At 41.0% G+C, this 20,953-nt stretch overlaps 1 protein-coding gene across 6 annotated transcripts in view; it reads right to left on the minus strand.

The window, feature by feature from the left end:
• Positions 1 to 12,654: 12,654 nt before the first annotated feature.
• Positions 12,655 to 20,953, minus strand: part of NPNT (nephronectin) — a 49,129-nt gene continuing 40,830 nt past the window's right edge. For 4 of the 6 annotated variants that reach the window (XM_063422253.1, XM_063422254.1, XM_063422251.1 and 1 more), the window contains 4 exons: positions 20,372 to 20,467; positions 19,895 to 19,993; positions 16,092 to 16,348; positions 12,655 to 14,590 (listed from right to left, as the gene is read on the minus strand). In XM_063422253.1, coding sequence (XP_063278323.1) covers positions 14,495 to 14,590; positions 16,092 to 16,348; positions 19,895 to 19,993; positions 20,372 to 20,467 — 548 coding nt within the window. In that variant the 3' untranslated portion in view covers positions 12,655 to 14,494. Of the gene's footprint in view, positions 14,591 to 16,091; positions 16,349 to 16,384; positions 17,089 to 19,894; positions 19,994 to 20,371; positions 20,468 to 20,953 lie in introns of those variants that run through there. The other 2 variants (XM_063422257.1, XM_063422255.1) reach the window with 2 other exon arrangements.

Below are 20,953 nucleotides of genomic sequence, written 5' to 3' on the forward strand. Positions count from 1 at the left end.
TTTGCCAGAAATCTATTCAGAAGTCTGCCAAGTGGACATACAGAAGAGGGGGGAATGCTGTAACCTCCTCTGTAATTTTAGGTTAGCAACCTGATGCCCTGCCATTGCACTGCCCTTGTCTGCTGCAGGAGTGAAGTAACTGAGCAGAAGAATGGAAATTAGCTGGTGATAAATTTATTTTGACACAGATGAGTTGTGTTATTCAGAGGAGGAAAATTGCAGGCATAATGCATTCAGGAAATACAGTGAAACAGTCAAAACTCAGAAGTTTTTGAAGCATATTTAGATGTCAGCATCTCTGACAAGTCTCAATAGCTAATACTGTTGCTGAAAATTAAAAAGGGGAAGTTTTTCCTTAACTGTCTGGATGTTTGTTAGACACATTGGGGTCAGGACTCAGAGTTAACTAGATTTAACTAGGCTGTTCCAGCTTGGTAGTGCAGACAGACAGCAGTAGCTGTACTGACAGTGAAACACTGCAGATTGACACAAACTGCACAGACAAAGTCTAACCAAGATAACCTAACATCATCTTTTCATGCATCTGTTGGTGTGTGTCCTCAGGTGTAAAGTTCCTGCTTTGGGTTAACAGATTATTCCTATAAGTGACTCCTCTTTTGTTATGAATTTAATTGATAACCAAGATGTTTTGAGGAATATGCAGACTTCTGAATTATAAACATCTTTTTGCCAAATGAAATGTACAGTAGTTACATTTCAGGGAACATAATGGCACTTTATCGTGCCACATGTTCATTCCAGGCCCAACACTATGAAAACTGAAAACTCGTGGGTTCCTCTGGAGAAAAGATTCAAAGTGGCCCAGACCTTCACTGGCAAAACAATAAAAATAAAAATAAAATAAAATAAAATAAAAATTAAAAAAAAAAATATATATACCGATTTTTAAGGAGGATTTTTAAGAAAGTTATTCTGGGGTACAAAATTCTTAAAACGGATCTCTTTCTGTTGTAGGGGTGAGTGACTGATGGTGTTTCTCTCACCTTCCCCAGTCCCCCTTCTCTTCAGTTCCAGGCACTTTACTTGTCATGGAGGAAGTTGGTGTGACAGCTCTTGTTCAGCTAAACCTTTGCTCACAGCAATTCTTTAAGAAATATTGATTTCTCTTTTTCTACTGCTGTGAGTCAAAGTATCTTGGATTTAGAAAGGTTCTCTTCTTTTCTGTATCAGAGAGGGTAAGAAAAGAGTAGCTGAAGAAAAATCTTGCTTGCATTCTGAAATCCGACATAATTTAGCATGTGAAATGTTGGATGTCATGTTTCCCCATGTATTAAATGGCAAACCTGAGGTGCTTAGGAGACCTCCCCCTAGGCCATGAGAGGGGAGAGTGCTTATCTTTCATATTGACATTGGCAGGGCCTGAAGGGAGACTCTTAAACTCAAGAGACAAACAATTTTATAATGCTGAACAAAAAGAGCTTCAAGTGCTGTTAGCAGGCTATGCTGAATTTATCTGAGTGAGGTTTCCTTTGGACAATGGCACTGTACCAGTCAGGAGGGTATTGCAAGAGTAAAATGGTGTTTTGGTTTTTTTGGGTGGGAATTTTTTGTTGTTGTTGTTGTTGTTGTTGTGGTGGTGGTGGTGGTGGTGGTGGTGGTGGTGGTTGGTTTAGTTTGGTTTGGTTTGGTTTGGTTTTTTGTTGTGTTTGTTTGGGGGTTTTTTTGTGTTTTGTTTTGGGTTTTTTGGGGTTTTTTTGTGGTTTTTTGGGGGTTTGTTTGTTTGTTTGTTTTTTGTGGTTTTTTTGGCAGGGGGGAGGTGTTTAAAATAATCTTTTCATGTTAAAAATACCTTAAAGAAGAGATGAGAAGACTGTAGTGTGGCATTTGTCTGTTAGAGCAAGTGGCATAACAGGTGGGATTCCCCTGGGAAAAAACCTCCTTGTTCATCCAGCATCAAGTGTAAGATCTCTCATGGATCCCAATGGCACAGTATAAAAATATTCATTAATTGTTGTAGCACTGCCTATTTGGGCACTACTGACTTTCCAAAAACAATCTTTCTCTTAGAGTGGCACGGGATTTTCTCTATCAGTTCTCTAGATGTCTTCTAGTCTGAGAGCCCAATGCCTTCTCTCTTGCCACGTTTGAGCAAGCCTTTGTCTCAGCAGAAAGGTGGTGTAAATACACCCTGACCCATAGCTCAACACTTGGCATTCGGAGCATGCTGATGCCAACAGCAGAACAGTGATGGATTGCATGGTAGGAAGAGCAGCCTGGAGGCATTGCTGGGAGGCAGTAATCCAGGGCTGCTGTCAGGCTCTGGCACGGTATCAAAATATCCCAGAACTGTCATGCAGGAAGCCTGGTTGCCTGGCTACTCATTGCACAGTCTCTAACTTTCTGTTATTTTATACAGTAGGGTTGGCTATACAGTTTACTTTATTTTTTTTACTACAAAATGACACTGTGTTGTGGAAATTTGGACATGTAGAATTTTCTCAGCAAAAAGGCAGAATACTGGTGGTGGTGGTTTACCTGCTTTATGTAAATATTATTTATTGTTGATTTCTTGATCCTTTTTTCTTCTCCATGTAGTAGTCCCTGCATCTGAGAGTGGCATCAACAGTGGCAAACTGAGTGAGAAGTTTGATTAACCACAAGAGATCAAAAGAGCTGCAGGACTCTAGTTTGGCCAGGTGATTAGGACACAACCTGAACTGTACAAAGACATTTTGGGTGGTCTCCAAGAAGAGGAGCTTCAAATTAGGTAAAACAAACCCTCTGGATGGGGGTCAGGAAAAGTACTGCAGCGTGATCCCTCCATCCTGTGCTTACATCAGGTACCACTGGAGGTGCCAGGCACAGCCTGGGTGTGCACAGGGGCACTGCCTCTGTGCCTGCTGAGGAGAGGGGGTCACTGGGGCTTTCAAAGCACACCTGCCAAGGCAACAGGGCAGATACTGTTTTGGAGGAGTTCTGCTGGAGAGGAGGGATAGGTTGGATGTGCTATTAGGCCACACAAACTTTGCTTTCTGTGATTTTTGGCTTAGAGCAGGGTGGGCGTGTGCATGCACCCTACATGGTATTTTTAACTGGCTCATCTTGTGTTTCTTTGAACATTTTTTAAATGGCAGGAGACTGAAGCTTTTGTTATAACAAGCAGAGCCTGACAAACAGCTGAGGATTTCAACCTGTGAAATGGGGAGGACTTGGCACTAGGGGAGGTATTTCCTTATAGGTAGTGCCTGCTACCCCAGAAACCCTGAAGGAGAGGGTTTGGGAGGTCCTGCTGTCCAGCACTGACCAGCCTTGGCAACACTTCTCAAGTGACCCTTCTTACATGTGTTACATGGAGGCATAAATAGGTACACACTTTTTCATATATATATATATATATATATATATATATATATGAAATATATATCTTGTTCCTCCCATATAAATAAATGTGTAGTATTGGAATTGCCTGCCTGCTAGAGGCATGTTCAAATTGTTATCTATTGCACTTCCTTGTAGCATCTTCAGAGCAGGTTAAAAGATGATTTTATTTCATTTTTTAATTTCCAGTGTATTTGAGAACAAATAAAGAGTCTAGAAATGTAGATAAATCACTCGAATTAATGCAAAAAATATTGACTGGAGGGAAAAAAAATTATTACTTTTTTCATGCAGTTTGGCTCTTTTTTATTGAAGTCTTTTTCCTGTTTGCCTTCTGAAACTAGGTAGAAGTTGTTGATAATCTTTTGTTTGTTGAAAACCTTCTGTTTGTTGTTATCCAGGAATTATTAGCATTTAGCTTTAGGGAGTTCTGCAACCCACCACCTTTTTTCTCCTTAACTTTGACATGGAAGAAACAAATTTTGAGATTCTGACATACATGAGGATTGAATATAATTTCTGACTATATGAATGATGCTGGAATTCGTGGGCCAGAATGTCAGCTGATGACAAAACAGCATAGTTTGAACTAAAACCTTTATTGCCTATTTGCTGCCAGCTGAATTGACGTGACTGTAGAGCAGAGCAGCAACACTCAGCTTAGTTGTGCTGTCTCTGCAGTGTGAGCTCCAGGAGGTGGGTGGGCTACACTGATGGGTGAAGCTCTGACCTGTATCTCACAGTATCTTGTGTTCATCACCTCCCTGGGACACAGAGGTGGACACTCTGAGTAGAGGAAAAAGAACATTAACATGCAGAGGAAAGATCTCGAATTTCAAAATCTGCCATTACCATTTGTGGGACTCATTGTGTGTCAGTAAGTTGGGTTTTGACTTGAAAGAGGCTTTTGTGTAAGGGTGTGCTGGCAGTAGCAGGGGGAGCGTGACAAGATGCAAACCAGAACCATGAGGGGTTGCTCCAGAGCTTGCCACTTCTTGTGGCCTGACAAACATTGCTGAGGGCAGCAGCAAGGATGACACATGGCTGCACACTTGCTCTGGCAGGTAGAGAACATGGCAAGAGGCAACCCCTTCTTCATTCTTTCTTCATCCCTTCAACTTACCCAAGGGTATGTTGCGCTGTCTTTTCTCTTGCCTCAGGCAGCAAAAAGCTGATTTTCAGCATTAGGAGATGACCAGAAGGCCAGAACATGTAAAAGGATGGAAAAAAACATATGGGGTCAGGAGCTGGGAGTGAAAGGTTGATTGCTTGGGAGTGCTGTCCCTCAGCATGGACCATGGGCAAGCAGAAATAAGTCATGGATGAATAGAAAATAGATGCTTACTGGGAGTTTAATTGAGGGTTCAGACAATGAAATCACAAAAAAAGAGATATTTGTCCTAATTTTAATCTTTGTTTATATTTATGTAGACTTAGAAAGTATGTTCTGTATTTTATAACAGAGGACAAATGCAGAAGAGGGAGAACAGCTAAGTGCTCTGTGTCTCTGCCTGCTATTTTAACAAGTCCTCACGCTGATATGGGTTTGTAGCAGCATTTGGTAAGAATTCTGTGCTTTTTACGAAGTTACCAGCTAGGTCACAAACTCATTATACCTGTCACCTCTTGGATGAATGAAACAGTATGATTGTTGAAATGATTGTTAAACGGCTGATGTTGGTGTCCCTTGGTCAATTTAAAATACTAGTCTTACTCTTTTAGGGTATTGACAGTGTCATTACATTGATGGGCAACAGTTCTTCAGTTGGGTTTGGTTCACTGTTTTTGTTTGTTGAAACACTGTCAAAAGATACAAGTTTGTTTTTGTTTTGTTTTGGTTTGTTTGTTTGTTTGGTGGTTTTTTGTTGTTGTTGCTGTTTGTTTGTTTGTGGGTTTTTTGGTGTTGGGGGGGCGGGTGGGTGGGTTGTTGTTTGGTTTTTTTTGTTTGTATGCAGAAAGCCCAAGTTTCAACATTCAGGATATGGACTTTTCAAAAATATGATGGAGTCTTCGGGCAGGAACTAAGTTGTGTTCCTGCCAGGTCTGAGCTGCTGCCTGGGGAAAACAAGCAATAGAGGAAAGGCTACAAAGACAGTAATTTTTTTTCTTTTGACAGCTGGCTAATCTATCTGAATTTGGAAGGTCATAGTCAGCAGGCATAGAAGGAGTAATAATAGCAGAGTGTATGTTAGAGAATGCCCGGCTGCTTTATGGCTATTAGGAAAATACCACAGGAATTAGTTTTTAAAAATAGTTCAGCATTACAAACACAAGGGGTGGAACTGTGGCTGCAGGAAAATGGTCTAGCTTCTTTGTTCCTAAAGTCAAAAAATTCCTGTTTGCTTAATATTTATCTGGAGAAGTAAATTGGCGTCTTGTGCCAGAGAAAACAGCGCTTGGGTTCAGCAAGTCCTGAGGCAAAGAAACTTTATTATTGTTTGGGCAGGATCTGGGAAACGCTGCCAGGTGCTGTGCTTGATACCTAACTTGAATGTTCCTTTTAGATGGGGAGGCCCAAACTTAAAAGTATGCAGCTGAGGAGAAAGGCTTTGATAGCCTGCTTTTCATCAAAAGCTCAAGACCACAGCAGCAGCAGAGCGCTGGAAGATGGAGAAGAAAAAGCTGAGGTGTTGGAACAAACTGGGGGGTAAAGTGCTTTTGGAGAAACCTTGGAAGCTTTGTGAGGAGGAGGAGGGAGAGGAAGAGGAAGTGTGGGGGGATGAGCGATACAGAAGGTGGGAAGCTGTACCCCCACATGGTGTGCTGTGGTGAGCACATGCAGCTCCAAAGCCCACAGACACACTTCCCACGGGCAAGATAAGAAACACTCCAGCTCTGAGTTCACAGCCCTGGCTCCTTGCTGCTTAACCAAAGACTTGGTCATGCCTAGAAGCACCACCAGTGCCCACTCACCTGCTGTCAGTCCAGTGCACCCTTAGTATCCCTGGCACTGTGGGGTGGGCAGCGCAGGCCTGATGGGCTGGGAAAATTCCAATGGTTGGGCTTCATGGACTGCCCACCTGGGAAGGCTCCGAGGCAAATGGGAATTCTTCCAGTCTGATTTGTAGGGACTTGGTTTGAATCTGTTCACACCTGGAGGCTCCAGACCTCACTGAAGCTGGGGCAGTAATGGCAGGATTGGGTCCTGACCAGAGTCAGAGCCTCAGCTGGGGCTGGTAGCAAGCAGCACGATCTCTCCACCAGCCCAGGGTTCAAATGACTGGAACTAGAAGAGGCAGCTTGAGGAGGCATTTTACAGGTGAGAGTACTTCAAGCATAGTGTTTATACAATTGCTGGCAGTTCTGTTGAAGAGCTTTTGACAGGTTGATGTCGCTGGAAGCTCTGCAGCAAAGTAGTAGTGTCCTGAAATGTGAGGCTGCAAGAGCTCTCCCTTTGTCTTGTCCTCATGCTGCCCTGGTTTGTGGTGGTGCAAGTGCAGTGTTTAAGTCTTTGAATGCTTGTGGCTTTGTTTAATTGAAGAATCTACTCTGAAGCCCTTACAGTGGTCTGCATATGAGATAGGAATGACATGTTGTACCTAGGTAGGAAGAAAAACAGCTGTGGTGCATGACAGAACATGATAGAGAAGGGAGGGATGTTACATTTCAATACTTTGATGTGGGCAAAAGAGGTTGTTCATTTTCAGATACAGGACATTTTAAACAGGAGATTTTAAAATAGGATTTTAAACAGCATTTCTTACTTTGAGTAAAAACTCCATTTACAGCACCTGCTTTGAACTGCTGCTTGGATGTTTGTTTCTGGAGAATCTGGAGAACATGCAGTGAGTTTCCCAACTGCTTGGCAAGGAACAGGGGCCTATTAAAAATTAATTAAAGGCTGAGATAAATCCCATACAAATAGCTCAGAGACTGTGGTGAATTAATCAGTGTCTGATATATTTGCTTGTCTCATGGCTGCCCAAGATCCTTTGCAACGTGTTTTGGGTTTCTTAGCTTTGAGATGCCCTGTCTACCAGTTCCTCCAGGAGAGAATGTCAGATGCTTTTCTTTGAGCAGCATTTTAATGTCTCACCTGACTCTGGTGGTGAAAAAGGGATGAGTGAAAAAGTTCCAGGCCTCTGGAAGTCAAAGACGTATTAATAGCTTCTCCCGTTCAATAATGCTGGATAAGAGAAGCTTTTAATTGTGTTACTGCTTTGAACTAGCTGCTGTTGCAGGTTAGGCTGGTTGACCTGAGTCTCTGTGACTGAGGTCAAGAGGACAGTGTGTGGCAGGAGAATTTGTGAGTTCAAGTGAATGGCACTTACCTACTCTGGGTGCACAATATAAGCATTTGCTCACTTCTCTTATCTATCATGTGGGTAAGTTTACTCACCCTTCTTACAGCAATATGAAAAAGGATGTGGAGAGGTGCACAGAGAAAATTTCTACTCATCCCTTGAATGTGTTCAGCGAGCTCACAAGCAGCCTGACCCCCTCAACTGAAAGGCTGGCGGGCAAGGCTTGAGACCACTGGAACAGCCTGTGCCTGTTCTGCTGCAGCTCTGTGCAGTTCCCTTATGAGTGTAAGAGGTTTCTCTTCTCCAAAGGGAGTTGTGGCCACTGGATCATGAATCAGGGGTTGTCTTTATGGAGTGTCAGGACAGAGCTATCATTCCAAGGATATTTTTAATAGCAAGGTTTGAAAATCCCCCTCACCTAATATTTTGTATGCTGCAAGATTACCTGGTAGTTGCTGTTGGCAGCCTTATGGTTTGCTGTGTTCCCAGTCTGTTCCAGGCAGACTGGCTGTTGTAAAACTCACAAGTCTGTCAGTTCAGGGCCAGAAATGGAGTCCAGTTGTTTTGCAGTTGTGTACTGCTGAGTGCAAATTGCAGGATTTCTTGCATTCCCCATTTGTGCCTCCTGTAGTTTCATGCATAGCTGCTTCTTGAAGTGTCACAGTTCCAGTCTGTTCGCTGCATGCTCGGGATATTGCCTTATTTGTGGGGGCTTGTGTGGTTTGTTACCTGCAGACTCAGACCCATTTGCAGCACACGGGATTTCAGGTGGAGCAGCAAGTGCAGAGCGTGGCAGGGAATGGGCTCCTCTGGTGAGGTCTCTGTTTAGGGAGGAAGCAGACTTCCGTATCAGGGAAGGAAAGCTCCTTACTTGCATTAGGGCACACGAAAATTTGAATTTGCCCTGTATGTATCTAGTAGCCTAGCTGATACCTCTGGCAAAACCTGAGAGAGAAATGAAGAGAGTTCCACACACTAGGGAGCACCTGGTCACACCTGGTCACAGCCAGCCACAGAGAGAAGTAGTCACCATTTGTGTTTGCTGCAGTGCCAAGCACACTCTTTGGATGAAGTGGTACCCTGGGAGGGGATGGCTGAATGAAAGATGAAGAACAGTGTTATGAAGAACTTGTGTGAGAGGCTGTGGGCTAGAGCTCTGCGGCCAAGCTGTAGTTGAATCCTTACAACTCCCATCTAGCTCTCTAACTGCCAGTGTAATCTGATCAAAGGCCATATGGTGATGAAGGCATTCTTGATGTACCACGTACTTTCTCTACCTATGTTTTGTATTAATGTAATATTTTTTCTAGCCTGTCACATATCTTTATTTGGCAAGCAAATTACTCTGAAAAATCCTGGCAGAGCAGTTCACAGTGAATTTCATAGTGAGTGTGCCAGCACTGTTTGCTAACACACAGATGAGCTGCCAGAATGCCGAGGTCTCCCAACCCCCAGAAAACTGCCTGATGTACCTTGTGAGTAATTAAATGTTACTCAGTTGTAAGAGGCAACCTTCAGTCATAGAGTTCACACAACTGTAGTACCTTTAAAATCAGGATAGAACCAGTGGCATATGACAGGAGAGTGACTGAACTGCTCACAGTTTAATGACCCCTCTATCTAACAGGTTCCATGTAAATCGATGTGCACCATAGAGTAGTAGACTTTATTACTAGGGAGCAGTTCCAGTGGCTTCAAACCCTGTGTATTCTCAAATGGCTAAAGGAATCCCCATGACTACTTGCAAGAATCCTCCGTGTTTGAGAGAGAACACTCAGCACTGGGAAAAGGAAACTTTGAAGAGCTCCAACAACTTTGGTCCTCCAGCTGATCCAGAAACTGATATAAGATGACAACATTCTTTGAGCCAACTCAGAACTTCAGAGGGATGGAAGTCAAAGTGTCTCTCTTGGACACCCCTCTGAATTCTCTTAATCAAATTTCTTGCAGTTATTTTCCTAATTTAAAACATAACTGGCACTGCTCACTAGTTACTTTTGTTTAGTTCTCTACACACATTGTGCTGGATGTCAGGGTAGTGTTTGCTGAGGATTCTGGTGGTGTCATCACCAGCTGGCGTGGCACACATTGCTTGAGCTCCCAAATCAGGAGCTCTGGCTTTTGTGCTAGACTTGAACCCAGGGGTGTGAGGATCAAAGTCAGTTTTCATTGGAAGGCACTTTTTTTTCTGTTCTTTGCAGTTCAAAGATGCTGGTACTGAACTGGAGTGCATGCATGCCACAGTAATCCTGCTTCACACATAAGGGAATTCTGTCTTAAACCACTCTGATAGAGGAAAAAAATCTGCTGAGTCCACTTCTATAATTTTTTTACCTAAAATGGGGGCAGTGCAAAAGGCGAGCAAAAAGGTGATGTGGTCTTCCATTTCTGCTGGGGCACTATGGTATCAAAACAGCGATGGTATCTTCCTGAAATTCTTTGAGAGTTTCAATCTCAAATTTTAGCACTGGTATTGTATACAAATGCAGTAAAATCATTCTCTGAGTACACACTATACTTTTATCTTTCCAGATGCTTGCCAAACTCAAAATGAATGTATTCAAGAGTATTCAGGATAAGAGTCTGAAACAGGAACATGGCCTGCTGAAATGCATGGCAAGTTAAAACCTGGGAGAAAAGTGTCACAGAGGCCTGAAGAGAAGGTAAAAATTCAAAGTACTAAGTTAAAAAAATTCTTGGGGAAGTGCTGTAGTAACTCCTGGTCAGTGGAAAGCAGGATGTGGCTGTGTCATGGAGAGAAGCATCCTTACCTTGTGTGCCAGATGGATCTTGGCTTCCTTGCTCAACCACTGAATACAGGTCTGGAAGAGGTCAAACAAATGCACAAGGAGAATTGGTAAGAGCAGAGCCCCTAGAATGTGATTGGATTAATTTCAGGATTTACAATCCTGAAAAATTATGTGGGATTGGTTTCTGAAATATAGAGGTGGTTCAGTCTGTACTGTTGAAAACTTGTCTTTATGCTGCCTGCCGGTCTTTGATCTGTTGGCATTTTAAATAAATGGAGCATTGCACACATTCCAAATGCATTTCCTCATGTATCGCTAGGTCTGCTTATGCAGTGGGTCTGACAAAGGAATCTCCTCAAGCTTTGGAAGTTAATGCAGTGTTCTTTCAAATCATTAGTGAAACCTACCACTAAAAAGTTTTGCATTTCTTTCTCAAGCTGCAGGTTTACACCAATGCATTGTTCAACTTCTTGTTTTAAATTGATGTGGAAAATCTGAAGTCATAAAATGCTGTGTGACTACAGGATGTCAGGATAAAACAGCAGGTAGCATTTTAAACATCAGGAAAACATCAATAATTTGAGTGTGTATAGATAAAAACAAAAATTTGCATCATATTTAACTGGACCTCACTTGCTAATTAATAACTCTGTATGTCTAACATTCACAATTCAAATTTTTAAGGCAGCTATAGTTTCTTGTTGCAAATTTTTAAAGGCAGATTGAACAACTTTCAAGGTGAGTGTCACAACACATTACTAAAATCAAGAGACTTTGGATCAGGCTGTCTTTCTGATAAATACTGTGCTTCATTAGTAAGGAGAAATAACTTCTACTGGGGTGTACATAGAGAGACACCTGGCACATGGGTTAAAGGCAGCTGCTACTGTGGCAGCTTTTCTCCAGCAGAACAGATCAGGATGATGGAGGCTGTTGTCATAAATGTTCTTTCCAGGTTGTCTTCTTATGACTATCTGAGTCTTATGAGGGCAATTACTGGGATCTCCACCTATGGTAAAACCAATGTTGACCTCCAAGTCTCAGATGATCTATTGAAGGAAACCTAGGGAAGATTTTCTTCAGAATGAATTGGCTTCACTAAAAGCACTCACTAGTGATCTAGTGACATGGCTCTGATGAGAGATGAGGGCATTGTATAGAATGGAATTTAGAACCAAAAATCTTGTCTTGGTCCCTTCCACTCTACCGATTTTGATATCAGCTAATTCATAAATGCACACTGCCACTGGTCCCAGTACCTGTCATTTATAAAGAATCTTATTTTCAATCTCCTTGGGGAAAAAGAGTTGAACATGTCTTTTAAGAACATTCAATTATAAACTGGCAAGAGGTTAAACATTTGATAAATATTTTCATGTAATTTAGTGTCATTTCTTCTGCTTGCTTAAGTTTCTAAGCAGGAATTTCTATTACCTATTTACTAAATCCAAAACTATAATCTACTCCATAGGAAGACCTCAGGCCATATCTGCATGCCTTTCTTGAGGCTCATATGGAAAGGGCAGTTTTGGCTGAGGAGTTTGACTGGAGGGAGCTGCCTGAAAAACACCTGGAGAGCAAGAACTGGAGAAGGATCCTTACAACTGAACACTCCTGAGTGACCTCACCTGTCTATTTGAAAAATGGAGAAAAGGCAACACAGAGTCACAGCACAGCTTTGGAGGTGAGTGACCTAGAAACACAGCAGCTCCCCCAGAGCTCAAAACTACTGCTGAGCTCCTGTCTTGACCTGCAGCTGTTTACAAGTCCGTGTTTTATTGTAGTAATGAAATACATTGATAAAACAGAGACCTGAATCCTCCTCTGTCACCTGAGTACTTATTGCTGTCTACCTTCTGAATTATTTCAGATTCTGGGTTCTAGAGACCATTTATAAAATGGGCAAAAAACTCTTGACAGTCTTGCATCGACAGGGGTTCCATTTTAACTGAGGAATCTCAATTTCAGAAAACTGTAGTAATATGATGAACCAGACTAAAATATGTTAATCTTATATTCCTTGGCATCTACCAGCAGTTTGTGCCAGTTGAATCAGAGTGAGGAACTATGGCAGCTGGTCCTTCTTGTAAAACAGACATCTAATAGTGCAGAAGCTCTTAAATTACCTGTGAGACTTGTCTTAAAGTTAGGTTGAAAACTGTCATTCTTCCTTCTAAATAATAAATATAGTGTTCACTTCATATTATAGTGAAATGTATTTTGATTTTTAAAACTGGTAATTAGAACTATTTCACTCTGGGATTGTCATTTTGCAAAGAAAATGGTGACTTTCAATCTAGAAATGAAAACAAGATTCCCAATTAGTAGCAAGTAACAGTCTTTTTTACTGATTACTTTAAAATAAGGACAAGGTATTTAACTATTCACAGACATTACTGACATATCACAAAATAACATACAAGAAAAAGATCATACTCATATTTGAAGTAAAATAGTTTAAAATTTAATGTTTACAAACACATTGCTTTTTTCCTTTTCAAAATGTTTGCTGACACAGTTTTGCAGGAAATTTTCTGTTTGATCAGATACATTTCTGCGCTACACACCATGTTTTGTCCTGCTGGATAAATAGGAAAAATATTTTCAGCCTGGTACTTTGTCGGGAAGAGGGATTTGGAATATGACCTCTAATGATCTTGCAAATTTGTCTGTGAACTTTGCACAAGACTGAACATGCCATGTAGCTGATATTTTACAATATATTTAAGTATTCAAAAGAACTTGTGTATATATATATATATATATATATACACACATGTACTTGTTGTTTTTTTTTTAAGCTGTACCACTAACAACATTTTACCAATCTCTGGTAATTTTCTTAACTGTTACAATTACTTTTAGAGTTGCTAGCAGTGATTGCTACAATTACAATGTTAGAGTTGCTAGCAGCCATGATTATCCCCACTTAAAACCAAACAGAAGAATTCCCGGGCAAAATGCACAGCACACACATGATAGATAAGTATAAAATTAGTCCAAAGTTTTGATAAATACTTAGTTCCCACTAGAAGTAATAGTTGTTCTAGTTCTAAAGAATAAAATGCTTATTATATACAGAAGGTTGGGTGGAGTATAAATGTTTGACAAAGACCCCTCGAGGCATTTCACGGTCTGAATTGTTTGTACAGTGTTAATGCAGCTGCCCATTTTCCTCGTGCCACCTGTGGGAAGGGATCACTCCTGGCAGTGTCAATGGGCTCAACCTTACAACAGCCAAGTAATCTTCTCCGGGCTGCTCAGTTTTCAGCTGAACCAGGAGTTTCTTGCAGGACTGAGAGCCCTTTAGGGCTTGCTTGTGAGCTTGATGCAAACTTGTACAGCATTTTCGGATGCCAGTTTCCATCAGGTGAGTGTTTGGTCTTTTGCCTTCAGGACGTTACAAGATGAAAAACTGCACCAGCATTTTTCAATGAGCACCATTAACTGACTTTCATAATTTGGCATGACCAGCAGTATTGAAGAAGATGCTGAACTCCTGTCTTGTACAGAAAGAAAGTACAGCTGCCAATTCCCCTGCAACTACAGCCTGTAAATACTAAAAACATAAATATGTTAACCATATACATATACAGCAGTAGCAGTATTACAGGTTGCAATGACTACTCTCTATAGCTGTTTTGGTTACTACAGATGCAAGAGCAAAATAAATGCTATTTCATATATGAAAAACCTTCAAAGGTCCCTTTCTTCAAAGTTCAGGGCCCAGACTGTCACCAATCCAATGTCACACAAATTAATCAATGAAGGACAGCACTATGGCATGATAATGGCTGTCAGCTAACACTGAAGCTTTGAGATGGTGCTTTCTTTTACCAGCATTTTTAACTAATTCTCCCTTTTTCACAAGTGTTCCTTCTGTGAGCACTCACCAGACTTAAAAGGGGACAAAGTAATTGCATACCAAATATGATTTAGGGGTAAGGATTAATAGAAAGAACCAGCCTGAGACTGGATTTCCTCCATCCTGGGAGGTGATCCCCATGTATTTAAGTGAAATTTCCAAGAGATTGCACTTAGCAGACTACTAAGAAGTTGTTGCTCTCCCACTTTTTCTTCTTTCCATGCAGTTCTGTTTCAAGGTTTGGTAGGAATTGCATGAAGGTGAAGAGGAGATAACTGGTGGTCTCATTGTCTTGGCTAATACTCTTCAGAGCAACGTCCTCTCCTCAAGACCACATCATCTAGTCCAATATCCCCAGTTCTTCCTTTCCCTTTCTCACCTCTGAAAATAACCTGGAAAGAGAAATAGAACAATTTGAGTGGGGGATTAAAAAAAAATAATCACACAGAGATAATTCATTAAAAAGTGTGATGAAGGATTCTGGTCTTCATTCAAATTCTCCTCAGGTTTCCAGTAGGTCCCTCAAAAATCACTACCATTTAGTTGTTTTTGGGTTTTAATTAGCTAGAAAATAAAACTTCCACATTTCTTCCTGATTTCTCATTGGCAGAGGCCTTCCCTACTTACTTAAGAGTTTGCCCTCACTCCCTGATCTTTGGGTAAGTGGCCCAGTGATTCAGGTCAGCAACCCCAGCTGTCCATGGTGGCTGGAAAAGATCCCAAGCTCAAGTGTAGCATGAGACAGCTCCTGTCAGTGGTGTGATGGATGGCTGCCCATGCTGACAGCTACTGCCAGGGGGTCAGGAGAGGCACGGGACACGCAAAAGGACACTGACAGAAGTGATAAATTTAGGAAAAAAAAAGCTAAGAATATAGCAGATATATTGTTCACCTGTTGCAAATGTCCTCATTCTCAGCCTGACATTCATTTACAGCTAACAAAGTCAGGTGTCTTTGCTACTGGTGCTGAGGTAAACGTTGTAGAAAATTATCTTCACTAATTACAGCCTTAATATTCATTTTAGAGCTAGACACTATGTGTGTCTTGTAGCCTGCTCCCATCATGAACATTAGGATGTGTGAGCTTTTCAGAGCACCTGGCATTTAAGTCAAACAGGCCCTGAAATACCCAAGCCACTTCTTCAGATCTGAAATAAAAACTACTTTCACAGGTTGAAGAATAACACTGAGCTTTTGATACCAGTTAATCACACAATGTTTCTAGAATTTCTAGGTATTGGAAGATTCTCCATGGCACTTTAGGCAGCCTCTTTTGCTTGCACTAAACCATTTTGTGTTACAGGCATTTTTAGGTCATCATTCACCTCCTTAGCCTGATCAGCTGCAGGGATGCTAATGGACATAAAACTACATGTGATTGCGCATGTAATCTCCCTGTTTTACCAAAAATTACTTATTTTCAGTACCTTTGCCCTGGTTTAGCCAGTTACTAATCCACAGGGGATGATTCTTCCTGTTTCATGTCACTGTACTATTCAAAGAATTATTCATGATGCATCTTGATAGAGGCTTTTTTTTATAAAAGTCTTTACAGTGTATATCTCTATCCATGAGGCTGTTCTTTCCTACGTGGTGATTCCCTTAAAATGGGCTGTACCAGGTAGCTCAGGAAATGATACAATAGCAGCCTGTACTATGAGTCTGTTTCTGTAGCTGGGATTTCTTTTTTGTGCATAAAACTAATTTTAAAAAATGCAAAATAAATGCAATAAAATGAACAATCATCTGTATTGTGATTCCACTGGCAGAGATTAAACTAGTAAAACAGAGTGAAACTGAACCCAGAAGATGAACACTGCAGTGCTGCACCATTGAAGTATCTTCAGCTTTTCATGCAAAACCCCCAAAAGCAACACAATCATCAGTACTTACACTCTTGATACCTAGTCCTCGTAAAGTTATGTCTGTGTGTCTCCAGCCATGGCCACCATTTCTTCCCCAAACAGCTGGGCCTTGAGCACCGTTTTTCCTTACAAAGACTTGGAGGGCACCAGAATGCAGCCCGGGCACCTTATGCCTGAAGGACAGGCACAAATCTCCAGCCTGAGACATGTGACCCAATGGCAGGATAAGGTGTGCTACTCTCCCTTCTTTGCCCTTGGGATCGGAGATGGTAAGGTACTGCCCCCCTGCAGTGGAAAAAGCAGTTAGCTGGGGGGGGTTCTTTAGTTTTTTTGACACTACTAGGCTGCAGGGCCAAATGCACAAGAGTTATTGAGAATAAATAAAGGGGTCCACAAGGTCCAGGGAGTGTGAAATAAGGTGTACAGAACCATGATTAGTGCATCTCCCTCTTACAGGGTAAGAGTTACAGAGCTGCTCTTTTGTATACATTACTACCAGCTTGGGTGTTGCCCATCTTTTTTTTTTTTGACAAAGTAAACAATACCCCTCTCAAAAACTAAATCCTTGTGTATTTCGTCTTTTCTGACGAAATGGTCACTGTATGATTTTAAACTCACTGTGCAAATTAATGCACCTTTCAAGCTGCAATGTTTTGCAGTTGGGTAGATAACAGAGACCAGAATAAATGATAAACTAAACTATGGCTCTTTCCCTTTCCTTTTGTTTGGGAACTGAGTTAACAAGGTAAGTCTCAAGGTACAACCATTTGCAACCTTGATAGCCTCTTTTATTTAACTTTAATTTAAACTCTTAATCTGGATTAGATAGAGAAAACAAGAAGCACTAATGATTTCAACATGGCTGTTAACCCCAAATTCTAACAGAAGGAAGTTGTCAGTGAACATACATACTCAGTTTAAAACCCTATTATTATCTCTTATCATGTATGAAGTAAAGGTGCCTTCCAGAAAACACGCAGAATATGAGAAGCTAAGGATCTCAGGTATGGCAATATCCATTAAACCTAAAAAGAAAAAAGGCACCAACACTCAGAACTACCCTAAATGAGATCTCACATCTTGGAGAAAACCCAGACCTATTTGAGATATTTGTACTTTTCATTAAAGCTTTTACAAGGTGAGTGAAAAACCTTTAAAATCTGAAATTACCAAAGAGAAAAAAGTGTAAAAAAAAAAAGAAAAAAAAAAAAAACCCAAACCCCTATCTTACACTGAATCTAAGAATATTTTTTCTTTATGTGATCAGATTTTACGTCTTTTTTGAATTAAAAAATGGCACCTCTACCTTAAGTTAATTAAGAAAGTGGCATTTTTAGGCTCCTTAGTTTGAACAAAAGATTTAGAAATACTGGGGGGTTTTAGTATTGTTGGCATACAGTTAAACAGGATAGAAAAATATTTTTAATTGTCTCACTGCTACTATTCAAACAGAGCTTTATTTTTTGAAAGCTTCTCTTTGCAAGTAACAATGATTTCCCTCAAAGCTGTAAGATTTAATTACAATGCACCAGGGCTTGTCATACACTTAAAAGGAAAGCCAACTTTGTCTTCAATTCACAACTTCTATATAAGTTTTTAAGTTCTTTGGTCTGAATGAGGTTTAACAAAGCAAAGTATTATGCTGCTGTCTGGGCCCCTAGAACAGCATCTAGCCATGAAGTGGGATCTATTTGTCCAAGGATCTGTTAAAGCCTTTTGGTGGGTATTTTCTCAGGGAGGTTGTGTTTTGGGGTTTTTTTTTGTTTGCTTTTAGGTTTTGTTTTTGGTTTTTTTTTTCATTTTTTTAAATGCACTGCTTTTGCAGGAAGGTCACAAATTGCTAAAATAAGCATAATAGAATTTAAATAACTGTACCTGTTTGCTGAAGATATAATTACTATGAAAGTACTGGCTTATTAAGTGCATCGTTTTCAGATAGTTACTGTGGCAGAATCCAATCAATAGGAAACAGATTTTGGTAAGCACAAAGCAAACATATCTGTAGGCAAGCCCCTGCAGGAAAAGATCCCCTCAAATCAGCATTTTCTGCATGCAAGATAAGCTTATAATGCTTCAGCACAGCACCTTTCAAAATGCAGAGTCTGATAAACCAATACATAACAAACTTTGCAAGGTGAAAGCAAGCACTCAGGAACACACTGTGAAAACAAATCCTTCCCACAAGGTATTCCAGACTGGAGGGGTAAGTGGGTGGGTGAGTTCAAGGGACTAGTTTTAACAGGTTATGTCAACAGCAGCAGAACATACACATGAAATAAAAAACTGAGCTTGTCCCTGACTACTGGGAAGCAATGCAGGGAAAAAGTGTGACAAAGAACAGCCAGTTAAAAGTCATAGTTCTTAAAAAAAATCATAGTTCTGGAATTTCGTATGTATTAACATACTAATTTTACATACTAATTTAATGTACTAATTTTTGAGTACAGAATGAATATGCTTTGAGTGACTAACTTAGAAAAAACGGACTTTTAAATCTGTTACTTCAAAAAAGGTATGAATTATGTGTAGTATTTTTTTTTAAGTGCCACCCTGCAGGCAGGAGACAGTGGCCTGTTTTCTCACCTGCAGGAAAAATGAACTCTGCTCTCCCATTCATTCCCAAGGCTTTCCAAGTGTCACAAGGAGCTCCTGAGGCACTAGAGTAGCCTGCGTGGGGGGACCACTGCCCGGGCAGTGAAGACAGCACTTCCACTGAGCCAGCCAAACAGCCTGGAAAAGGTGCCAGGTCACCTGCTGCAGTGCCAAATGACGGCCCCTGGCCATCAAGGCCAGGCAGCTCTGACAGGGTGGTGCATGAGGAAAATGGCTCTCAGTGCCCTCACCCTCCCTCATCTTAACCTGCACCACTGTCCCGCCTCAGAGAGGTTCTTTCCTTCCCCAGGCTGCCATCCCTCACATAATGTGAGCTTTGTGCACTTCAAAGGCTGCTCCTTGGGGATGCAGTAATCCCATCATTACTGGGAGCCAGGGATGTGTGTCTAATTCCCAGCACTGTGGGGCAGGCACTGCTGGGGGAAGGGCAGGCAGGCCAGGGCAGCAACCTCTCAGTGCCACACCACAACCAACAGGGGACAAAATACACCCCACCTCCTGGGACTGCAGAGGTGGGAGACAGGGAATGGGTGCTCCTGGTGCTGACACCAGTCTCCCACCCAGCAAGTAGCTACTACACACTCCCCTCAAATGTTTGGTGTAATGTCGCTTTTTATCATCCCAAATAATCCCATTTTCGGAAGTTCTGTGTTCCAGCATTTAACTTGTCTGCCTTCCAGTTACTTCCATTTTTCCTATATACAGATTGATTTTATTGAATTCTACTCCACGCTACAGCAATCTGAGAGGTTAAACTAGAACATTGTACCTGGCAGCAAAACAAAGACTATTTCCAGTACTTTCTATAATTTTGCCAGCGACAGGGAAATAATTATGTATACACGGTAGTTTGAAAAATAAGCTTTGCTTTACCATAAATAAAAGTTGTTCTCTAGTCCACATTTTTTTCAGATTCCTTTAAGACAAACTTCTGCTGACTACTTTTACTACTTTACTGCTGCAAACTTTTACTACTTCTTCAGAGACATTCCTATTTTAAAGATGTCAGCTGTGATAAAGTGTAAATTTTCAATTGCTCTTTCACATTGGGAATCCTCAATTTTGCTTGCTATACACAGAAGAGGCATCAGTGTGAAATATATCCTGGAATTTAAGGGAAGAGAAGCCATGTAATTTGTCCCCATGCAGGAACGGTCATCAGCCTCAAGCCTGGGAGGTTCTTCAACTGCAGGATGTGACTGTACACAGATCACTTACCTGATGCATCTCTCACTGGTTCCCAGTGCAAGTCATCATCTTTGTCCTTGATCCATCCACAGAGTCCACTGTCAAAATCACAGCTATGCACCAGCACACCTGGCAGAGCAGAGCATGAGGTCACAGAAAAACCCAGAAGTGATTCAGACTGTTTTGGTTTTCAATTTCCTGTGTGGCTGACACTAGCAAGTATGAAAATTAAATGTAGAAGAAGAAGCCCTAGGAAAAGAATCTGCAAAAATACTAAAACAATAAAAAGGACCCTTGTATTATTAACAATTCATGCTATTTTTGTGCTAAATATTTTAGGCAATAAAAGTGTTAAGGTTCACACAGGCAAAGGATTGGTTTTACATGGTTTTATAAAGAATAGTTAAAAAAGGCATAAGAGGTAGGAGTCCTAAAAAACTGATAAACCCCCAAGAAATCTCAAAAACTCCTAAACCCTAGGTCCTGAATAGGAGACATGGTCTTTACCTGAGTCATCGTTTGCTTCAAATTCATCAGCTGTAATCCCTCTTTCAATTTCAAGTATTTCAAACAGATTATTGCTCACTCCAGGCTGGCGTGGAACTGTGAGAAGAAATGAACGAGATAAGGAAGTAGGTCACTAACTAGTTTTATCTCTAACTAAAACCAGCAGAGCAGCTCTGAGCATTGTGCTTTTCCTGGAGATTTCAATATATTTAATTACATTCAACATGAAGACTCATAAACTTTATGCCTACGTGATTTATGATTTGTGTAGTAACATTTACCTAAGCACTGTAAAAGGGGATTCTAAATCTCCTAAAGGCCCTTTGAATGAAAGCTCCTTTTTAACCAGGGGGAAAGCTTTAACCTTGAAGCACACTATTCCTCTCCAAATGCATTTTCAGAGATAGTGGTTTCTCAATAAAGCCACATGAAAGTCCTCACTCAATCCTTCCACAGACGTTTATAGCAGAACCTCGCCAGGAGGCAGCAGCACTTGGAAGAGGCCCCATGTGCACTTAACCTTTGAAATACAGCTGAAGGTACATCCATCTATCTGCAAAGGATTAGAGCTCCCAAAACAAT

This window comes from Prinia subflava, chromosome Z (genome assembly GCF_021018805.1).
Source record: "Prinia subflava isolate CZ2003 ecotype Zambia chromosome Z, Cam_Psub_1.2, whole genome shotgun sequence".
Classification (NCBI taxonomy): Eukaryota; Metazoa; Chordata; class Aves; order Passeriformes; family Cisticolidae; genus Prinia; species Prinia subflava.